This window comes from Chionomys nivalis, chromosome 17 (genome assembly GCF_950005125.1).
Source record: "Chionomys nivalis chromosome 17, mChiNiv1.1, whole genome shotgun sequence".
Taxonomy (NCBI): Eukaryota; Metazoa; Chordata; class Mammalia; order Rodentia; family Cricetidae; genus Chionomys; species Chionomys nivalis.
In genome coordinates this window covers 54510021-54531518 of record NC_080102.1, presented here as the reverse complement: position 1 = coordinate 54531518, position 21498 = coordinate 54510021, and the positions used below count along the sequence as shown (strand labels likewise).

General features: G+C 51.9%; 1 protein-coding gene across 3 annotated transcripts in view; it reads left to right on the top strand.

The window, feature by feature from the left end:
- Positions 1 to 21114, top strand: part of Rapgef3 (Rap guanine nucleotide exchange factor 3) — a 30722-nt gene extending 9608 nt beyond the window's left edge. For all 3 annotated transcript variants that reach the window (XM_057792675.1, XM_057792674.1, XM_057792676.1), the window contains 21 exons: positions 942 to 1002; positions 1088 to 1164; positions 1336 to 1482; positions 1801 to 1913; positions 2181 to 2269; positions 2524 to 2602; positions 2805 to 2964; positions 3052 to 3134; positions 3677 to 3716; positions 6111 to 6195; positions 6513 to 6659; positions 9123 to 9220; positions 9600 to 9725; positions 9805 to 9986; positions 10253 to 10343; positions 10455 to 10505; positions 11367 to 11454; positions 11768 to 11832; positions 12960 to 13014; positions 13097 to 13168; positions 14403 to 21114. In XM_057792675.1, the coding sequence (XP_057648658.1) occupies positions 942 to 1002; positions 1088 to 1164; positions 1336 to 1482; positions 1801 to 1913; positions 2181 to 2269; positions 2524 to 2602; positions 2805 to 2964; positions 3052 to 3134; positions 3677 to 3716; positions 6111 to 6195; positions 6513 to 6659; positions 9123 to 9220; positions 9600 to 9725; positions 9805 to 9986; positions 10253 to 10343; positions 10455 to 10505; positions 11367 to 11454; positions 11768 to 11832; positions 12960 to 13014; positions 13097 to 13168; positions 14403 to 14521 (2028 nt within the window). In that variant the 3' untranslated portion in view covers positions 14522 to 21114. The remainder of the gene's footprint in view (positions 1 to 941; positions 1003 to 1087; positions 1165 to 1335; positions 1483 to 1800; positions 1914 to 2180; positions 2270 to 2523; positions 2603 to 2804; positions 2965 to 3051; positions 3135 to 3676; positions 3717 to 6110; positions 6196 to 6512; positions 6660 to 9122; positions 9221 to 9599; positions 9726 to 9804; positions 9987 to 10252; positions 10344 to 10454; positions 10506 to 11366; positions 11455 to 11767; positions 11833 to 12959; positions 13015 to 13096; positions 13169 to 14402) is intronic.
- The last annotated feature ends 384 nt before the right edge of the window (positions 21115 to 21498 follow it).

Sequence of the window (21498 nt, the reverse complement as noted above, 5' to 3'; positions counted from 1 at the left end):
CCTACTGCCTACTGCTGGATGGGGCGTGTGTGTGTGTGTGTGTGTGTGTGTGTGTGTGTGCGTGTGTGTGTAACAGTTCCCACCTTTTCAAGCCTGTGGCTTGAAGATTTCTTCTCTCTCTTTCTCTCTCTCTCTCTAATTTTATTTGTTTGTTTGGTTGGTTTTGGTTTTTTTGAGACAGGGTTTCTCTGTAGCTTTGGAGCCTGTCCTGGAACTCGCTCTGTAGACCAGGCTGGCCTCCAACTCACAGAGATCCTCCTGCCTCTGCCTCCTAAGTGCTGGGATTAAAGGTGTGCACCACCACCTGCCTGGCTTCTTTTTTTTTCTTTTTTTAAATTTACCCCACCTTTTGTTTTTGTTTTGTTTTGTTTTGTTTGTTTGTTTTTTGAGTCAGAGTTTCTCTGTGTAACAGCTCTGGCCGTCCTGGAACTCGTTTTGTAGATCAGCCTGGCCTCCAACTCAGAGTGTGTGGGTAACAGGCATGCGCCACACACCTTGGCTTCTTTTTTCCCCTCCTTTTTATTACAATTTTAAAATTATTTTATTATTTTATGTGTATGGATATTTTGCTCACATATATGTCTGTATAAACCATGCATGCCTGGTGCCTATGCAGTCTAGAAAAGAGCATTGGATCCCCTGGAACTGGCTGGTTACAGATGGTTGTGAGCTGCCATCTGGATGCTGGGAATCAAACAAAGAGCCTCTGGAAGAGCATCCAGTGCTCTTAGCCATTGAGCCATCTCTCCAGTCTCTCTACCAAATTTCTTACTGTTAGCCTTCAGTTTGAATCTTTCCCCACTTCTTTGGCCATTTTTTTTCTTTACGTTGTCTCTGGAACATCCCAAAGACAAGCAGCCGTGTCTCCGGACTCGCCCTCTCTCAGCCTGTCTCTCTTCTCCCCAGGTTGACACTATTGGTCCTTCCTTCTCCCACCCTAGGTGAAGCGGGAATTAGCTGCCGTTCTGCTCTTTGAACCACACAGCAAGGCAGGAACTGTGTGTAAGTCAGGCTGGCCACAGGGTCAGGGGCCATGGGGCAGTGGTGGGTGACAGAAGAGGACTGATGTGATCTGTGTTTCTGTCAGTGTTTAGCCAGGGGGACAAGGGCACCTCGTGGTACATCATCTGGAAGGGATCCGTCAATGTGGTGACCCACGGGAAGGTAAGCTCTCCCTCTAGCCCAGCACAGTCTGCTGGAGTGTCAATGCTCTTTGCTTCATGTCCTCACGGACACTCCTCTTGATAGTCCCAAGGCTGCTGCTCCCACGGATGTCTGAGTCTGTCCCAACAGGGGCTGGTGCTAGGGTGGGCTGTGACTGAGTCCTGGCTTCAGGGGCTGGTGACCACATTGCATGAGGGAGATGACTTTGGACAGCTGGCTCTGGTGAACGACGCACCTCGGGCAGCCACCATCATCCTTCGGGAAAATAACTGTCATTTTCTGCGTGTGGACAAGCAGGACTTCAACCGCATCATCAAGGTGCCGTGGGGGCGGGGGGTGAGGACATGGTGTGGTGTGGCCCAGGGTCACTGATGTCCACGAGAGCTTGTAAGTGGACTTGGTATCTGGCTGGGAGTGGACCCCCTCAGTTTGGTGTGAGAGACCAGGGACTGGTGGGTGGCAGAGGCTGGGATTTGGTCTGTGGAGGGGTTGAGGTTGGGAAGTCTGATAAAGGGGAGTCTTGAGAAGAGCTGAGGGGCCTCAGGAGCCTGCAGGCTTGGGGTTCGGAAGGGAGGTGGTACAGGAGGTCGGAAAAGGAGCCTAGAGCATTGGACACCTGTGTGGCTCCTTCTCCAGGATGTGGAAGCAAAAACCATGAGGCTGGAAGAGCATGGCAAAGTGGTACTGGTTCTGGAGAGAAGCTCTCAGGGCACTGGCCCTTCCCGCCCCCCAACCCCAGGCAGGAATAGGTAACAAGCCCGCCGCATCTCTCCCTACACCGCTCCCCACTGCTCCCCACTTACACACCTCCCCTACCTTTAGCCTTTTGCTTCTTTCTCATGCCGTGTTCTGGGGGTAGGAGGCACTGAAGTATTGGGGGGGTGTATCAATGCCCCCTCTCCAAGATGGAAGAGAGCTGGCCAATCGGGAGGCAGGATGGGATCAGTGTATGATGTCTATGTGGATGGATTGATGGCGGAAGGGCATGTGCCATAGTCGGACTAGTTTTCCTCTAGGTATACAGTAATGTCTGGCACCCCAGAGAAGATCCTAGAACTCCTTTTGGAAGCTATGCGACCAGATTCCAGTGCTCATGACCCAACAGGTAGAGTCAGAAGACACTTCCTTTCTCTGAGTCATCAGGAGGTCACTGTGGCCTGACCTCATCAGGGGCTGGATTGGTCCATGTAGGCAGTTGGCAGGAAGTGCTCTTGGTCGGGGTGGAGAACACTGTAATAGGGGCTGGGCATTGATTCCCTTGCTTGTGCCGTACTTGGGGATGTGTGCTCCCACTGCTCATATAGCTGTGTTATGACTTGGCTTCTGAAGTTCCTTCCCATTCCTAACCCTGCCCGACAGAGACATTCCTCAGTGACTTCCTGCTGACCCACAGTGTCTTCATGCCCAGCACCCAGCTCTTCACTGCCCTCCTGCATCAATATCCTTCCAGCCCCGGGGTGATGTGGGAAGGGGATGGGATGGTGTGTGGCGGTGAGGGAAGGAATCCCCATCCAAGTGACTGTTGTAACCCCTCCCCGGTGCCCTGCACACACCTGTCCCAGTCTGGTTCTGCCCCTCCTCTGCTCAGGGGTGGTGGGTGGCCTTAGTGGCACGGTGTGGTTCCCTTGACTGGTACCCACCTTCCATGTGGAGCCGGCAGAGTCTGCTGGAGGCAGCGAACAGGAACGAAGCACCTACGTCTGCAACAAAAGGCAGCAGATTCTGCGGCTAGTCAGCCGGTGGGTGGCCCTGTACGGCCCCATGCTCCACTCAGACCCCGTGGCCACCAGCTTCCTCCAGGTACCTGGGAGTGCAGCTGGGCTGGCTGGGGTACCCGTGAAGCTACAGCAGCAGCCATCCCAGGGGCTAACACTCAGCCTTTCACAGAAACTCTCAGACCTGGTGAGCAGGGATGCCCGACTTAGCAACTTGCTGAGGGAACAGTGGCCAGAGAGGAGGCGGCATCACAGGTGACCCTCTGACTGACGTTCGTCTGTCCTCTTGTGCAGCACGGGCTGGGCAGCTGGCACTGGATCATCCAGGCCTCCGGTCTAGGCCACCTGGCTTATGTCAGCCTCATTCCATTCCCACACACGCTACAGTCTTTCATAGGCTCATCTATACGTTGAATGTACCACATGTTCACGTCTTCCATCTGTCCAGTTGCTATGGGCAACGGCACCTATTTCCACCCATCCTGCCCATCGACGCCTTTGCATTACCTTGCCTCCCCAGACATCTATGGGGACAACTGGGGTTCAAGGGCAAGAGCTCATTCAGATTCCTGGAGCCTGTGTCTCCCTCCTGCCTCCCCCTCTCTCCTGGAAATCACAAAAGCCAGTCCAGGTCTTAAGTCATCTTGCCCCCTGCCCTGTGTACCCTCCCCTCTGCATCCCTCTGAGCTTCCGGGGAGGGTGAGATGGGACCCAGACCACTGTGGCCGCTGACCCTGAGAGGCGTCCTGCCTAAGGGGTTCTTAGTGACCCTCTCACCTCCTCTCTCCTCTCTGCAGGTTGGAGAATGGCTGTGGGAATGCATCTCCTCAGATCAAGGTGCCTGCCCTGCCTCTTGTTCTTCCCTCTGCCTGGTCCAGCTTCTTCCCTCTGCCCCTCCTGCCTCCATGCCCAGAGGGTCCTTGACCTGTGATGGGTGTATCAGGGGAGGTCCTGTTCGAGAGCTACAAGCTTAAGGGACACTTTCATCCCTTCCCTAAGGGGCTCTTATTCCTTTGGGAGACGGTTCATGCCTGCATTTATAGTTGGGAGATGAGACAGGTGGTTGCTTTCACTCCTGGGACACAAGGGTTTCTGGTGGGTGGTATTACAGGAGCTTAGATAGTATGATGGCCCGTTCTGAGGGTCCAGGTGGCCAGCCCACTCCCAGATGAGAAGTTGTGGCTGGTGCTAAGATCTGGTTGAAGACTAGTGGGAGAAAGGACTAGGAAGAAGGTAGGATGCATTGGAGAAGAACAAAGTCAGTACCTTGGCTTCAGCCAGCCCCGTCAGCTGGAGGCTCTCCCTGGCTCCTGTCTGCTCTAGTCAAAGCTGGCCCCACCTCAGGACCTTAGCGTTTAGCCTTTGCACGAACCTTTCTTTGGTTGCTCCTTTGCTTTCTCGCTCTTTGTTCTGAACAGAGTCAGAACGTGAGTTCCTGAGAGGTCCTTCCATTCCCCATCCGGAGCATCCCCGTGTGTCCTCTCTGGTTCCTTCCAAGTATTCTTACCTGCGGATGTGACTGTTACCTCAAACTTCTTATACCCAGGGGTCCCCTCATCCAACCCTTTACTAGTCTCCAGGCTCCTCCCACACTGCAGAACTCGCGGTGTGTGGTATGTTCCTGTCTGTCACATCCTGTCAGGATCTCTACTTGTTTTACATACGGCATGTCACTGACACCTGGGAATCAATGTCAGTCAGCCAGCATGTCAGACTCTATGCTGGATGCTGGGTGGTGTGGCCATGGGTTCACAGTCACTTGTGGGCCAGAGCTGTGAAATAGTCTCCCGATGTGTGAAGTCAATGGAGCCTGAGAAGGCAAGAAGAGAAAGCCGACTTACTGACTTACCTTGAGGGCTTAGAGAAGCAGCTCGGGAGCTGAGCTGAGGGCAGATAGGGCCCCAGGGCAGCACTGGAGGTCGAGAGGAGGCCAGGATGGTGGGCAGGGGCCAGATTGTCTCCTCCCAGGGTCCCAGCTGTGAACTGATGAGAGGCTGGAGGAGACAGTGATAACTTCTGTCCCTGGCTCAGTGTACCTCTCTCTGCTCAGGGGGGTCAGAGGAAGTGAGTGGCTGGACCTGAGGGCTGGGGGGAGTTTAGTGAACTATTGTGGTAGTTAAGAGATCATCCTGGGAGCTGGAGAGATGGCTCAGTGATTAAGAACTCTGACTGCTCTTCCAGAGGTCTAGAGTTCAATTCCCAGCAACCATAGCAGCTCAGCTATCTGTAGTGAGATCTGATGCCCTCTTTTGGTGTGCAGGCATGCATGCAGATGGAGCACTCACATACATTAAATAAATACTGGGTGGGAGAGAGGGCACTGGGGACTCATTTAAATGAAGAACCCAGAAGGAAGTGACAAGGTCTGGGGAGCAGGGAGGAGCCTGAACCCAGAATTGCAGAAAGTAGTAAAGGCAGGATGTGGGAACCCTGGGTGCAAGAAGTTTGGGGCAACGAGTCAGGAAAGGGAATATAACTTTAAGGCCAGAGCCCTGGTGAACCCACAGGTGGTAGCATTTTGAACATTGTCTGTGGCACTCTCTGTGGGGACTCTGCTGTCTAGGAAGGGGCGGGGAGCAGAGGACCAGCTCCATTTAGAGGCCGAGAGGAAGTACCGGATTTGGAGAGAGTATCAAGGCCAGATGAACTCACCATAGGCCGGCCCATCAGAAAGGGTATCTGGTCTTGGCAGCCCACTCTGTCAGGGCAGCTCCTGGAGGACACGGGCACAGAGGGAGCGTTGCAAGTTTCTAGCCCCGTAACAGTTGCTGTGTGGCCTTTGACATATTACTTGACTTCTCTGAGTCTCATTTATCACATCCATAAAATGAGGATTAAAAATACTTTTCTCCAAGGGCTACTGTGACTATTTCAGTGCCCAGAACAATGCCCACTTTGTAGCAGATGCTAATCGGGGAAAGGAGAGAAGAAACTGGGTCCAGGCATTTTTATCCCAGAACAGCTCTAGCCCTGTTTGTGGAGGTGGCTGAACTGTCCCCCTCCCCTGTCCCGCCCCATGGATGACTGGCCTGCATTTGACCTCTGTGTTTCCTCCTGGCTGGCTCCCTGCCCTCCCTCAGCTTGGATTCAGATGACCGACCTGCAGAGCCCCTTGGCCTTAGGACGCTTTGGGGTCGCTGCAGGTGGTGACAAAGGCCCTCCCTGTCTCTCCCTGCACATTGTTTCTGAATGCTGGAGCCTTGTCCTTTTTTTTTTTTTTTTTTGTCTCAGGCCCGGAATGCACCTGTTTGGCTCCCTGGCCAGGAGGAACCCCTCCCAAGCAGCACTGGTGGTGCCATTCGAGTTGGGGACAAAGGTGGGTGACTGAGCAAGCCAGGCGTGGACTGACTGACGTCAGCATTGCTGTCTCTGCCTCCCTTACCCAGCATGAGGGGTGGTGAGGAGTGTGGTCTTCCTCAGGGCCTTTGCTATAGCTGCCAAGCGGGTGGGGACCTCTGCTCCTTCCCTAGGCCCGGGGCTCCCCGCTGGGCCCTCCCACCGACCTGGTGGACTTCTCCTTAAATTCTCTTTTCTGGCTTATGGGAGTCCTGCTACTGAACTATGTGGCCCTGCACCTCATGGGGTGGAGGGACCAGGACCTGCTGACCCATCTCAGCCCTTCCTCTTCTCCAGTCCCCTACGATATCTGCAGACCCGACCACTCGGTGCTGACTCTGCAGCTGCCTGTGACGGCCTCCGTGAGAGAGGTGATGGCAGCTCTGGCCCATGAGGACCACTGGACCAAGGGGCAGGTTCTGGTCAAGGTCAATTCCGCAGGCGGTAAGTTGTGTCTTTGGATCCACTCTCCAGATCCACACCGACGCCCTTGAATTCAGACTGTTAAATTCATGCCCTGCACTTGTGGTAAGGATTATCACATCTCCTCTGGCTGTGACTCCCTGCTCAGGGAGTGTGAGCTCTCTGTTTGATCTCATCACCTATAAAGCACAGATAATGAGATGCTGTGCCCCTCAGAGCATCTGTGAGGCTTGAATGAGGAACGTGTTTAGGACGGTGTCTGATATGTGTCACTCTCAGACACTCATTTATTCCTAATCACCGTCTCTCAAGGGGAAATTTCATCCCATTTTTTTTAACCATGGAAACCAGAGTTCAGAGAATCCGGTGTATTCCCCGAGCTAATAGCATTAGCAAGCATGTGGCTAGTCTTTGGTTTTTATATAGTCCTCATTCATTAAGTCAGTGACCAGCAGATTTCCTGGTTTGCTTTCTGTTTTTTTTTTTTAATGAAGAGAATGATCAAAATAAATGTGGGGAGGCAAACGCACACTTCATTTTACAGCCCATCGTGAAGGGAAATGAAGAGACTCAAGGCAGGAACCCAAGCAGAGGCCATGGAGGAGTGATGCTTATTGGCTTGCTCCCCCTGGCTTGCTCAGCCTTTCTTACACCGCCCAGAACCACCTGTCCAGGGTAGCACTGCCCACAGCAGGCTGGGTCCTCCCAGATCAATCATTAATCAAGAAAATGTCCCCCAGATTTGCTGCAGGCCACTCTGACACAGGCATTTTCCCAAATGAGGTTCCCTCTTCCAAGATGAACCTAGCTTGTGTCAAGTTGACAAACCAACTAGCAGAGCAAACACTTTAAAAATTAGTTTCTTTTTTATAATTTTTATTTTATGTGTATGGGTGTTTTGCCTAAATGTATGGTCGGTGTACTACCATACATGTGTTTGAGTCCCATGATAGTAAGAAGAGGGGGTTGGATCTCCTGAAGATGAATGTCTAGAACAGTTTTGAGACACCAGGTGGGTGCTGGGAATCGAACCCAGGTCCTCTGGAAGAGTAACCAGTGTGTTTAACCACTGAGCCTCCTCTTCAGCCCCCACAACAAACATTTCTGAGGATCAGCTATGTAGCCACAATGTGTTAGGTGCTTGGATTCCTACAGAAACTACAACTGATCAGCCGGATGGTGGCAACAGACTGGACTCCCAGAGCTATGTGAGAATTCCAATTTAACCTCTAACCATCTGGGGGACCCTGGCCTCTCTGTGTCTCCATTTCCTTGCCTGTGCAGTGGGCATTATCCCTGTAATGTTATGAGAGACAGCAGTAGCTGTTAGACTCCAGATAACCCATAAGGCATGTCACCCAGAACCTAGTGCATCTCTGCCTAGACGGTCATCTAGGTTATCAGGACCTGCTTTTGGAGAATTCGGTATATTAAAAAGCCACTGTTACCCTTGAAAAGTGTAGCCTGGGCCTGATGGCCAGAGCCCAGCAGTCAGGAACTGGGGTCCTCAGGAAACTATGGCAAGGCGAGGATAAAAGCCCTCTCCCAGTCAGCAACACTGTAGCACACCTGTGTGCTCAGCTCTAGGAAGCACTGCCCCCTCGTGGTTACCTGGTGAATTACCGCTGGCCAAAGACTAGTTTATTGAGACCCTACTGTGTGGTTGTCATTTTCAGATCAGTAATCAATGCTGTTACAAATCTCCCTAAGTGTACATTCGCTTATAAGTTACATATAAAAACCACATTATCACCGGCGATTATAAAACTATACACAAACTAGAAATACAGAACAGGTGAGAAAATGGATTAATTAAATCGAGGAGCTGCTTCTTCTCTGGACACATGGGTAGTCTTGTATGCTGGACTTTGGGAGCCACTAGCCAAGAGCCTAGACACTCGAAGACTCAACACCTTGTCCAGCACAGTCAATGACAGCAACACCAAGAGGTGTCTAGGGCGTCTCCTGTCAGAGGGCCTTTTAATACACATCATTTTCTTGCAGTAGGCCATGCTTCTAAAAGTGACCCAGGGGGCTGGAGAGATGGCTCAGGGGCTAAGAGCACTAACTGCTCTACAGAGGACCCAGGTTCGATTCCCAGCACCCACACTAACAACTGTCTGTAACTCCAAGATCTAACACTCTTACACAGACATACATGCAGGCAAAACACCAATGCAAATAAAATAAAAATAATATTTTAAAAAAAGTGACCTAGGACGTAGCTGGAGTGAGTCCTACCTCCTACCATCTTTGATGAAGGAAAGAAGAAGCTGAAGGTCAGGGAAGTTGAAGCCTCCCCTAAGACTGACCAGTCTCTGGGGCTGCAGGCTGTGTCGAGGTGTAGGCCTGTGCACCTACCTGTACATCTGGAGTCTCTACTCAGCCACTGCCAGAAGAAAACTCAGATAGGCAGAGGCCTCCAGCTGGCCCCTGGCTTCCCTCCCAACCGCCTCTCCTCAATACTGCCTCTTGCCTTGGCAGATGTCGTTGGCCTGCAGCCAGATGCCCGCGGTGTGGCCACATCCCTGGGGCTCAACGAGCGGCTCTTTGTTGTGGACCCACAGGAAGTTCATGAGCTGGTAGGGACGGGCAGGTTGCCAGAGCCTGGGGAGCTGTGGGAGGCAGGGTGAGTTCTGGGGGAAGGGCCACAGAGGAGAGAGGGGGGTGTTTGGCTCTGCCTGCTCCTGTGTCATCGCGGGGAAGAGAGAAGGAAGGCCTCAGCATCTGTGGAGAGTCCGAGGAGAAGAGGGGCTAGCTACCCTAACTCCAGAACCATAGGGGCTCAAGCTGGAGTTCCAGCATGAGGGAGTCGTCAGTACAGTGACCCCTCAGGAGAGCCCATTTTCCAGACCCAAGAAGCCCCTCCACGTCAAGTGCCCTCTGTCCACTACCCCTCTGACCACAGGTAGAGCCTTTGTCCCAGGTCCTCCCCGTATCTGAGCACTCTTTCCCCGGCAGACCCCACACCCGGAGCAGCTGGGGCCCACTCTGGGTTCTTCTGAGATGCTGGACCTAGTGAGTGCCAAGGACCTGGCAGGCCAGCTGACGGAGCTTGACTGGAGCCTCTTCAACAGGATCCACCAGGTGCAGGAGGTGGAGACCAGGAGGAGGCGTGGCCAGGAAGCCAGGCCTAGCAGGCTGACCAGGCCTCTGTCCCATCCAGGTGGAGCTGATCCACTATGTGCTGGGGCCCCAGCATCTGCGGGATGTCACCACCGCAAACCTGGAGCGCTTTATGCGCCGCTTCAATGAGCTACAGTACTGGGTGGCCACTGAGCTCTGTCTCTGCTCCGTTCCTGGGCCCCGGGCTCAGCTGCTCCGGAAGTTCATCAAGCTGGCGGCCCAGTGAGTGCCTGCTGGGACAGTGTGTTGTGTGGAGAGATGATGGGGTAGAGAGGGATAATGGGATGTGTGGAAACAGTGGCCCTGTGTTGCCAGCCCTGTGGCCGCCCTTTCTTAACCCCCTTCCCTGCCCACTGTATTACCCAATCTGCCTTCTCTTTGTTCCCGGGTCCCCAAGAGCTTTTGCTTCCTAAGCCACCCACCCTGTGGAAGGCAGCGCTGGGGACATGGCTGCTTCCTCTGAGGGTGCCTGGGTCTTGTGCTCACAGCCTCAAGGAGCAGAAGAATCTCAACTCTTTCTTTGCGGTCATGTTTGGCCTCAGCAACTCTGCCATCAGCCGCCTGGCCCACACCTGGGAGGTAGGTGCCCAGGAGGATCCGATGGCAAGGCCAGGCCTCTGACCTCCTGGGGGATGTCTAGGGTGGCTCTCTCTTCCCAGTCATGGCCCCTCATCTGTCTTACCTTTACAGCGTCTACCCCATAAAGTACGGAAGCTGTACTCTGCCCTGGAGAGGCTGCTGGTAAGTGCTGGGCCCATTTCTGCCATCTCTGAACACTGAGTCTTGGCCTTCCATAGCTTTCAGTGCCCACCGAGGGCCTGGATCCCTCTGGCCTGTGGTTGTGGAAGCTGGCGGAGGGCGTGTGGCATAGTGATGGGGGGCCTTGTGGTATACTGTACCCCTTGGTATTCACGTAAGGGATATTTGCCTGGATATGAGACCATGGCAGGCCCAGGGATGTCCTGTCCTAAGATTCAGTTGTGGGGTGTGGGAGGGGGTCAGAGGATGCCAGACTAGCTCCTCTGTCCAAGGGTTCAGGCTGATGGCCAAGCATGGCAGCAAAGACAGAACTGTGGTCTTCTGTTCCTTGAGGCTGTGAGCAGGAGACCCACTGTATGTCAGGTAGGAGGGTCGCTATCCCCTTGAAGACTCTTGAAGGGCTTGCGGGCCGAACCTTTAAGACAAAAGTGAGGAATGATGGCAGTGAGCTTCCTGGAACCTTTGAAGGTTTTGTAGAGTCTAGAGAGAAGAGCGCCAAGGTGTTTTCAGTCTTACGAGTCCTCTACAAAACTGGTCACCTCATGAAATCCAAGGGGTTCAGAAGAATACAGCCACCAGAGAGACAGAGAGGCTGGGAGAGGTTTCCCAGAAACCTCCAGGCCTCTGACTAATCACTGTGAAGATTCCCTGGGAGCATTGGGAACTTAGGAAGCCAGTCCTTGTCCCCCTTTGTCCTACCACAGACCCTGCCTCAGCGAGACCCTGTAGGAGGGGGAAGCTGGCTTGGAGCCTCTCCTATGTGGCCTGGGACCCAGGAAAGGATGGGTCTGTGGTAGGCCCTCGTGTGCAGGTCTCCCTCAGGGAAGCTTTTTCTCCTCACAGGACCCATCGTGGAACCACCGAGTATATCGGTTGGCACTCACCAAGCTCTCCCCTCCTGTCATCCCCTTCATGCCCCTGCTACTCAAAGGTAGGACCCGTGCTCTCTTCTCTGCTTCCATCCCGGGAACATTCATGTTCCCTCAGCACTGTCTGGTGATGACAGCTGAGGGGCTGGTATATGAGGAGCACCGAGCTAAGTTAGGAGGTAGGACAGGAGCATAGTAGGGCTGCACCGAGAGCTGTGGTTGAAATCCCAAGAGATGCCAGCACATTGGGATGACGTGGAGGTTGCTGGAGGCCGAGGATGTGGGTGGGACAGGCCCTATGATCCCTGTGATCCCTGTGGTTGGCCCCTCACCTTTCCTGGGGGGAAACCTGTAAGTGAAGTCATCCCTTTGCAGACATGACCTTCATCCACGAGGGAAACCACACGCTCGTAGAGAACCTCATCAACTTTGAGAAGATGGTGAGTGCGAGAAAGTGGGCTTCCACTTCCGGTGCAGGTTGGCAGTATGACAGTTGCCCAAGAAGGGTCGGGTTAGGGGTCAGCTGATAGAGTCTGAACCCCGGTGTGCATGCAAGTGATCCGAGTACACAAGAGGCTGAGGCAGGGGGATTCTGTGTTTAAGAATAGCCTGGGCTATAGAGAGACCTTGTTTCAAGAAAAATTAAAGGGGCCAGAGAGATGGCTCAGCGGTTAAGAGCACTGGCTGCTCTTCCAGAGGTCCTGAGTTCAATTCTCAGCAACCACATGGTGGCTCACAACTATTTATAATGTGATTTGGTGCCTTCTTTTGGTGTGTAGGCATACATGCAGACAGAACACTGTATACATAATAAATAAATCTTTGCCAGGCGGTGGTGGTGCACACCTTTAATCCCAGCATTTGGGAGGCAGAGGCAGGCAGATCTCCATGAGTTCGAGACCAGCCTGGTCTACCAAGAGAGTTCCAGGACAGCCAAGATTGTTACACAGAGAAATCCTGTCTCAAAAAAAATAAATTAGAACAGAATATTTATTTTTTAACTTTTAAAAATTGATTTTATTGAGCTATACATATTTCTCTGCTCCCCTCTCCTTCTACCCTCTCCCATGGTCCCCATGCTGCTAATTTACTCAGTAGATCTTGTCTTTTTCTACTTCCCATGTAGATTAGATCCATGTATGTCTCTCTTAGGGTCCTCATTATTGTCTAGGTTCTCTGGGATTGTGAATTGTAGACTAGTTTTCTTAGAACAGAATATTTATTATTAAATCACTCCTCCCTTATTCTACTGCACATGGGAGGGAGGGCCTGCCTTCCTATTGGAACTATTGGGATGACAGTCCCAAACATCACACTGTTCAATAAGAGTCCCTTCTAACCCTTATCTCTTAGCCTTCCCTAATCTCCAGCTGCTTCCCTGTCTTCCAGCTGCTGCCTTGTTGCTTTTGAGCATCTGGTGTTCTGGGCTGAAGCAGCCTTCACCCTGTTTTTTATAGACCCCCTCGTCCCTAGGAACACGGTTTAAAGGGGGCTTGACTCCCAGCTTCCCATATGGAGGCCACGCTCTGGGCTCACAGGCCGATCTCATGTCTTTTGTCACCCACAGCGGATGATGGCCAGAGCCATGCGGATGCTCCACCACTGCCGGAGCCACAGCACGGGTAAGAAGTGGTCCCTCGGTGCCCAGGGAGGCTCAGGCTCAGCATGGCTCTCTCCCTGACTCGCCCCTTTCACCCTACCCAGTGCCTCTGTCACCACTCAGAAGCCGAGTTTCCCACATCCACGAGGACAGCCAGGCATCAAGGATTTCCACATGTAAGTGATGGGACAGGGGTACTGGCAGTAGTTGGCATAGCCAGGGATGGAGCCGAGTGCTTTTGTATAGTCCATTGGCACTGTATGGGACAGGTGCTACCTCCGGCCTGTGTATTTATCTGATATGCATTGTATGTGGTTAAAGAATAGTCATAGCATATGGTTCATATCACGATGCCCATCCCGTGTTCACAGATACTTCTGCTGATAATAAATTGAGCCTGTGGCTCAGTCCAGGTAGAACACAGATGACAGCTTGATTCCCCACTGTCCACTCCCTCTCCCCCACAGCTGCCACTCTGGTGAATTTGGAGTTACTCTCTCTGTCTTGTATTTTATATTTTGTTTGTTGATCAATCGATTGATATTTGAGACAGTCTTACCCCGTAGCCCAGGCTAGGATTCCAAGTTTGTGCCATAACCTGTGCTTTTGTTTTTTTTAATTAGCCTTATCTCACACCCACATGCTTCATACATATTACAATAAACTTTGTTCAGGTTTTATTTTATTTGTTCATGTATGCACATATGCACATGTATATGTGTACATACGTGTGCAGTGGTCAGAGGACAGCCTTGGGGGTTGTTCCTCAGGTACCCACCCTCTCCTTTTTAGTGAGACAATCTGTCTTACTGGCCTGGGATTTACTAAGTAGTCTCGGCTGGCTAACTGGCCGCAGAGATCTGCTTCCTTCTACCTCACCAGCATGGGGATCAAAGACTCTTGCCAGTTAGTTCTGAGGTTTGGGCTCAGGTCTTCATGCTTGTAAGACAAACAGTTCACACCTTGAGCTAGCCATCCAGCCTTTGGTTGCTTTGTTTTTGTTTTCTTGACCTTTATGAGCCAAAGCCTTTGCTGGCCTAGAACTTGCTATGTAGAGCAGGTTGGCTCCAAACTCATAAAGATCCCCTTGCCTCTACCTCCTTGGTTCTGGAGTAAAGGCACACACCACTATTCGTGGTCATTTTTTTTTCTTTTTGAAACAGGGCCTGGAACTGTCCATCCTCCTGCCTCAGCTTCTGAAACTCGGGATTATAAACATGTACCACCACATTCAACCTGTTTTAGTTCCCTTTGAACTAGAGTACGGGTACTATAGTGGTGGGGACTAGTGTTAAGAGGATGCAGGGTTGGGAATGGAAGCCCGAGAGCTGAGGCTGCTCCCTGGAGAGGGCAGCCGTGGGTTTGGTGAGGTGGCAATGGTGCCCCCCTGATGGTTCTCCTTTCCCGCAGGCTCTGAGCAGTCCCTGAGCACCCGGAGTCCAGCCAGCACCTGGGCTTACGTCCAGCAACTGAAGGTCATTGACAACCAGCGGGAACTGTCCCGCCTCTCCCGGGAGCTGGAGCCATAAGGAGGGATAGGACGGAGCAGGCACTTCTCTCAGAGAAAGCCAGAGCCTGTGGGGCCCCCGAGAGGTCCAGAGGCCAGCCACAGCTGGGCAGGGCTCTCCGTGGAGCGGACTGAAGGCCCTGGAGTGGGCAGTCTAGAGGCAGCTGGCCCCTGTAAGGACTGTCAGCTAAGGAGATCTTTGATGTGGAACTGAGCTGGCCATAAGGCCAAGGAAAAGGGGACATGGAGGCCCTGGAGTGGGCAGGGGAGCTGGAAGGTGCAAGGACTCCGAGGTACAATAGAAAGCTCTCCCACCAGGCTTTTTACGCCATCTGTACATACAGCTGTGCCGCCCAGTGGTCGCCAGGCCCCGCGCTTGTGTTTCACAGGGGTCAGAGAGCTCACATCTGCAGCATGTGTGTGCACTGGGTGGGGTCTTGCCTAGGAGAGGGTGGGGGAGTTTGGCTTTTCTCTCCACACATCTGAGATAAACAGCTGGGTCTAGGCAGGGCTGTGGCCTAGAGGGGTGGTCCCTGTGGAGCAGCCTTGTTCCCATAAATTAACAAAGATAACGTGTGTTCTATGGCCTGGGCGTGTGACAGGGAAAGCTGGTGGAGGAGGAATTTGTTCCCTGGGTACAGAAAGCAGCCCCACCGCCTTGGGCTGGGCTCCAGGAAAGCCGACTGTTACCCAGATGGGCTACGGTGCTGTCCTGTGCACTCTGGGGATCATCAGCTCTTTGCCAAAAAAGACTATAAAATCCAGATGCAGCTAGCATCCTCTACCTCCTTCTTCCCGGCTCTGCTCCCTCATCTGCCCTTGATCCTGTTGGGTGCTGTGTATGCTGAGCAGAGGCCTCACAGGGGTGAGGGAAGAGACACAGGCAAAAGACATGAAGGCATAACTGCACCTGTCTAGGCAAAGTTTCATGCTGGAAACTCCATTCCAGGATGCTGCCCTCTCTGCTCTCCTTGTTGGGAGCCTGGAAGCGCTAGGCCGACCTGAAAGAAACCCCACAGCCTCCACCATGACCCTGAGTAAACTCCGGGGCAGCCAGGACTCTCAGGCATCTGGAGGAGGTATGTGCTTACAGAAGAAGGACCAGAGGCAGCTAGGGCAACCCCGAGCTCCTCCTCCTGCGGTGTAGCAGCCAGCTCAGACTTGACATACTCCGCCTCCCCCTGGTCTCCATACACTGCCAGACTCTTCAGCCGGAGGCCACAGAGGCTATGTCAGCTGATCCCAGGAGAGGTCCAAGCTGTTGGCAGGGAGACAGACAGCGAAGGGACATCACCCCCAGGTCTAATGAGCCTGAGCACACCAGTGTGCATTCTTTGCCTTCAATTTGCCCAGCTGGAAGGTGGGCATGATAGAGTCATCAGTGACAAACAAGGCAGCAGCTCTCGCCTCCTTCAGAGTGACTGTCACAGTTCTGTGTCTGTGACCTCGGGGACAAGCTGCATCTCCGGGAGTGGAATCCAAGACAGCTCTCGGGTTAGAACCAACTGATGGGATGACCAAACCAGTTCTGTTTGCCCGTGGGCAGGGAGGGAGAATCCGAGGGAAGCATCCTGAGCTGAGCAGTCGTGATCCGAGCCCAAGCCTCCGTGAGTCAGGAGTCCCTGAAGCTTTCTTGTCTCCTAAGCCCAATTGTCAGTGTTTTTGGTGGAGGCCGTGCCAGTCAGTCTCGGCCCTTTGCCATCTCCGCAGATGAAACCAACCCAGCCTCCTTCACCTGCTTTCACTTCTCCTCCCTGGCCACACTTACCTTTGGGGCTCTAACATCCTGGGCTCCGTATGAGCCTTCCAACTGAGACAAGCTGCAGCTTCCAGCCAATCTACCCCAGTCTGTACCTCTTTGACCCTGCTGGGAAAGATTCTGGCAGGAGAACAATGCCCTGGACACACAGGGGACACAGACTTGGGAGTGGATGTATGAGCCAGGTCACTGCCTAGGGCACAGGGGACTGAGGAAGAGTCCAGGCTCCTGGTGGCCATCTCCTGATGTTCAGGCAGAGGGTGGGAAGCTGCTCCTGCTCCCTGGCTTCCCAGACTGTGTGTATATGTGGGTGGTGGAGGCACCTGAGGCCAAAATAGGAGGGGAAGATCACAGGCTGCTTAAGAGAGACTGAACAGGGAGGGAGCCGGAGATGTAGCCTTTAAAAATCTTGTTACCTAAAGAGGTAGAACTGAGGTGCGCGTGTCTGTGTGCCTGTGTTTCTTGTGAGGGAAAGCAGCATGGGTGGTCATTGAGCATGCCTGCGGCCCTCCCCTCTCCTGTATGGTTCCCTGTAAGGGCTACAGCCATGGGCTGGGCCAGGCTTGGACTTCACCAGGGGAGGCTGTGCTTCTCTAGCTGTGCGCAGTGCCTGGTGAGAGGACAGAGGGGTTGGAGCCAGCCCTCCCCTGTTCTTCAAGCCTTAGTGCCCATCACAGAAGGATTGGCACAAACCTGTGAGCCAGCGCAGAATTCAGCTGGGTGGGAACAGGCCTGCTTCCACAGGGTTGTTGGCTCTGTGTCCCCAGCAGTCCTGAACTGAAGAACACTCACTCTGCTTCCCAGGTAGCAAAAATTAGACATTTTGATGTTGCTGCTGCTGTCGGTAAGATTTGTCAGGGTAATAATAGTTTGAGATTTGAATAGTGCCTCTGGCCTCTCTCCATCACACTTTCACATCTACGGTCTTATTTTTATCCTGATGACAGAATAGGAACTACAGGTTATTATTATTTTTTTTTTACCTTGTTTCATAGTCGGAGGAACTGAGGCATGGAGAGATTTGCCTAAGGTCACCTAACGGCTTAATGACAGGGTGGCTGTGGCAAGTAACTGCATAAGTATCAGCCATGTCCCCGGCATGTCCAGTGTTACCTTCCTGGATCCCATTGTTTTCTGTAGGAGTAGCCCAGATGTAGAGCCCTTTCTCCTGTCTCTGTTGCTAGGATGTGGTTTTCAAGGCTGCAGTGGGGGCCTGTGAGTGGGGTCAGTTGCCCTTACCTTCGCAGATCACTTCCCCAAATCTATCAGAAGAGGAACTTAGAGGGTAATAAAAGCCCTATACTGCCTAGTTTACCTCTCGCCCACCAGAAGACTTGAGGCCCAGAATTGTTCTTGCATGGAAACCCTCCCCACTCCAATCAGCCTGCAGAGCCCTGCCTCTTGTCGAAGATGCTCCCAGTTCACCACTAGTGGGATCTGCCTGAATTTCAGACAGGTGTGGCTGTTGGTGGCTGGTGCCAGCTCTGCTCTTGTTCATAAGTCCCATCTTCCACATGTCCACAGACCTGAAAGCACATATGTATTTTAAAGCTCTGCCCCATAGACAAAGAGTTGGTCTCATGTTTGCTGGGACTGTGGGCCTATTCAACCAGACCTGTCTATAGGCCAGTTGATTCAGGGATCCCTCGTTCAGATCCTGGACCCTCCCCATGAATGGTAGTTCTTCCCTAGCCTAGTTTGGTGGCACCTGAGGCTGAAGGGCTTGCAACCCAGGGCGGTGGTTGTGTCCCTCGTACTGGTGATGAAACTGAACTGTGGTGGGAAGCCACACTGGCTCAGCTGCTTAGGAGCACTTTCTCTCCCAGGCCTGAGGGGACTTCCTTGCAAGAGCCTTGATAGGGCAGAAGGGGTGGAGGGAACACAGAGTGTGGGGCTTTGGGACCCTGGAAGCGGGAAGATAGCTTGGTGTGCCGGGTGCTAAGGATTCGGTTGCTGTACAGATGGAGACGGGCCAGAATGGCCCTCGGATCAGTTGGTAGAAATGGGTTGGGGGGTCTCAGAACAGTGACCACATAATTCAAAGTACTTGGCAAAGAGAAAACGGTATACTTGCACAGAAGTGTGCATAGCCCCACATCAAGCTGTGAGCACTCTGAGTAAGAGTCCTGCTGGGTTTTTGTTCCCAGAAAGGGATCCTGCACCTTTCTCTGAGAGACCAGAGCTCAGCTTCACATTCTTTTTTTTTAAAAAGCCAAGACAGTTTTTTTAAAGATTTATTTATTATGTATACAGTGTCCTGTCTGCATGTTTGTTTACACACCAGAAGAGGGTATTAGATCTCATTATAGATGGCAGTGAGCCACCATGTGGTTGCTGGGAATTGAACTCAGGTCCTCTGGAAGAGCCTTCAATGCTCTTAACCTCTGAGCCATCTCTCCAGCCCCCAGCCTCACATTCTTACATGATCTGCTAACTTAAAAGTGATGCTGTTGATAAGCAAAGTGTCATTTGTCTCCTGCAAGATATAGCGTTTAAAGAACTCTCATCCTTTGCCACCTCTTAGGTATTGTCATTCCCCAAAGCCTGCATTAGTGGACAGGTCCCCGAGTCTGCCTGTGTGCAGGGATGGATGACTGCTTGCTTGCTTTTCTACTCTTTGATCGGGTTGTCTAGAGAAAGACTTATTATGTAGATATTTAGCCTAGGAACATTCTAATGAATATTTCCAGTGGTCACTTGGGGACAGAGTTGCTCCTAGGCAATAGCAGTAGAGGGGTCCTGGGGCAAGGCCCAGGGTGTTACTTGGAGAGATGGAGTGCTTCAGCAGCTCTGGGACTAACAGGATGGGGTGGGGGTGGGGCAAGGCAGAGCCAGTCTCACCTGACTCTGCCAGGAAGACCTGAGATGCACCCAGCATCCTGCAAGGAGAGCCCGTGGGTGGAAAGGCCCCTGGTGGGCCTCTTGTGTCCTGTCTTCACACCAAGCAGCTGCAGGTGAAAACAGTCAGTGCTGCCACAGCAGTGTTAGGGACATTGGACTTCTAAGGAGTAAGCAATCGCTGCGGGCTGCACCTCAGAAGTCAGAAGGGAGGCTCTAACCAGGAGAGTTAGGCAGTGCGACTCACTGAAGGGCCATTGAACCCGAACACCAAATATGTAGGGTCCTTGTTTTACATTTAAAATTTACATTTATTTTTTAATACATATCATGCTTTATTTCTCTATTTTAAGTCCCTCTCCTATCTATCTATCCATCCATCTTCTGTCTTTCTGTCTGTCTATCTATCTATCTATCTATCTATCTATCTATCTATCTATCTATCATCTATCTATCTCTACCTCTCTCAAAAAGAGGTTTTCTCTAGTCATCCTGTCTAAATTGAGCCTCCTCTCACTTGAGACTAGGTCTCATATGTCCTAGACTGGCCTTGAACTTGATACATAGCTGAGGATGATTTCAAATTTCTTTTAAGGATTGATTTGTTTGTGTGTTTATTATTTGTATATACATCCACTTGTGTGAGTTTTGTGCCCAGAGGAACTCATGGAGATGAGAAGAGGTCATCAGATCCCCTGGAACTGGGGTGAGTCTTGGGCAGTTGTGAGGATCCTGAACCAAGCCAAGGTCCTTTGCAAGATCAGTAAGCGCTCTTTTTTTCTTTTTTTAAACATTTTTCTTAGCATACATTAATTATACACAATTGGTTTCATTGTGGCATTTTCATTCATATAATTTTTTTAAAATCATAATCACCCCCATTTCCTGGTCTTGTTCCCCTCTCAGTTCCACTAAGAACTTCTGATTCTCCTGCGGCTGCCTCCAGAGTGCTGGGCTTGCAGGCACTCAGCTTATGAAGTGCTTAGGGCAGGCTCTAGGACTCATGTGCCTACCGAGCCTACATTCTGGCCCCTACTTTATTCTTTAAATTTTACCTAACCTAGTTTTGTTACACACGAGGCACTGTTCTACAGGTTCAAGTATTGAAGTCCCTCTGTCCTTATGTCACCCTTGCCAGGGTCTCTTGCTTCCTTTATTTTGTATCTGTGAGGGAAACTGAGGACGGGAAGATCAGGAAAGCTGATGGCGAGAGGCGGCAGAGCTGGGATCGCAGAGGTGTTTCAGCTTCGGGACCAGTGTCCTCGCACTGTGCCCCAGTGGCCCAAACCAGAGCTTCAGATGTGATTTCCCAGTGTCCTCCGTCTCTCAGATGCCAGCTAGCTCACCTTGTAGCTGCTATGCTGTGGCGTCTGGCACAGTGACACTTTATTCTTACCATCTGCTAGGAGCATGAATGAATGAATGAATACATGAGAGAGGCAAGATTCTTTATAACCTGACTCCCTAGCACAATAATCATGGTCATTTTAACAGAGTGAGTCTTCATGTGTGGGTCAGGAACTGCTCCTGCCAGTCCTGTGTACCGTCACCATCCTTAAGAAGCCAGAGCAGGTCTGCTGTGCCAACACACCTGGGGCAAGAAGCTGGTAAGGTGCCTCCTGCCAGCACCTGGCTCCTGGTCAGCCTAGGGCACATCTGTTTCTCTCTTTGTCTCACCTTTGCTCACAGCCCTGCTGGCTCCTGAAGGCTCCTTATCTCTGTCTGCCAGGCCCATCCATGTCTTTGTGTGTTGCTGAGCCTAGGTGCTTTCCAAAGCGGGTGGAGCCTGCAATAGTAATTTTACTTCATCATCATTGTTGAGGAGCAGAAAAAAAACATTGGCACAGTTGCCTACCATTCTGCAAGTGTTTTAAGTAGGCAACTCATTACTCTGGAACCCAAAAGAATACGAAGCTATGTCATAAATTTAGAAGCCAATAGAATCCTGGGTTCTGTCTATCCCTATGTTGACTGCTCCTTGAAGTCGTAGTGCCAAAACTAATGCCCTGGTGGTGTGTTGGTTTGATGCTGCTCTAACAAAGCGCTGGACAATGGATATGTTTATAAAGAAAAGAAGTGGAAATTTTTTTTGCTGTCATTATTGGTTTTGCTATGAATCGTTTAACAAGCATTCATCTTGATACGTATATTTTCTTGACTCACCCTCCAGAGTACTGGGATTTTAGGCATGCTATGTCTGGCTTAGGAAAAAAGCTGGAGGCTAGATGTGCAAGATGGAGTGGTTCTGTTGTTTCAGTCTTTGGGGAGGACCCGGTGGCGTATGGCATCATAAGGAAGTGCTTGTAGGAACCAGATACCTGTGCTCTAGACGAAGAGGGAAGGCCAGGGAAGGCCGGGCGCTTGCCTTCTGCATCACAGCCCCCTAGGGAGAATAATTGTGG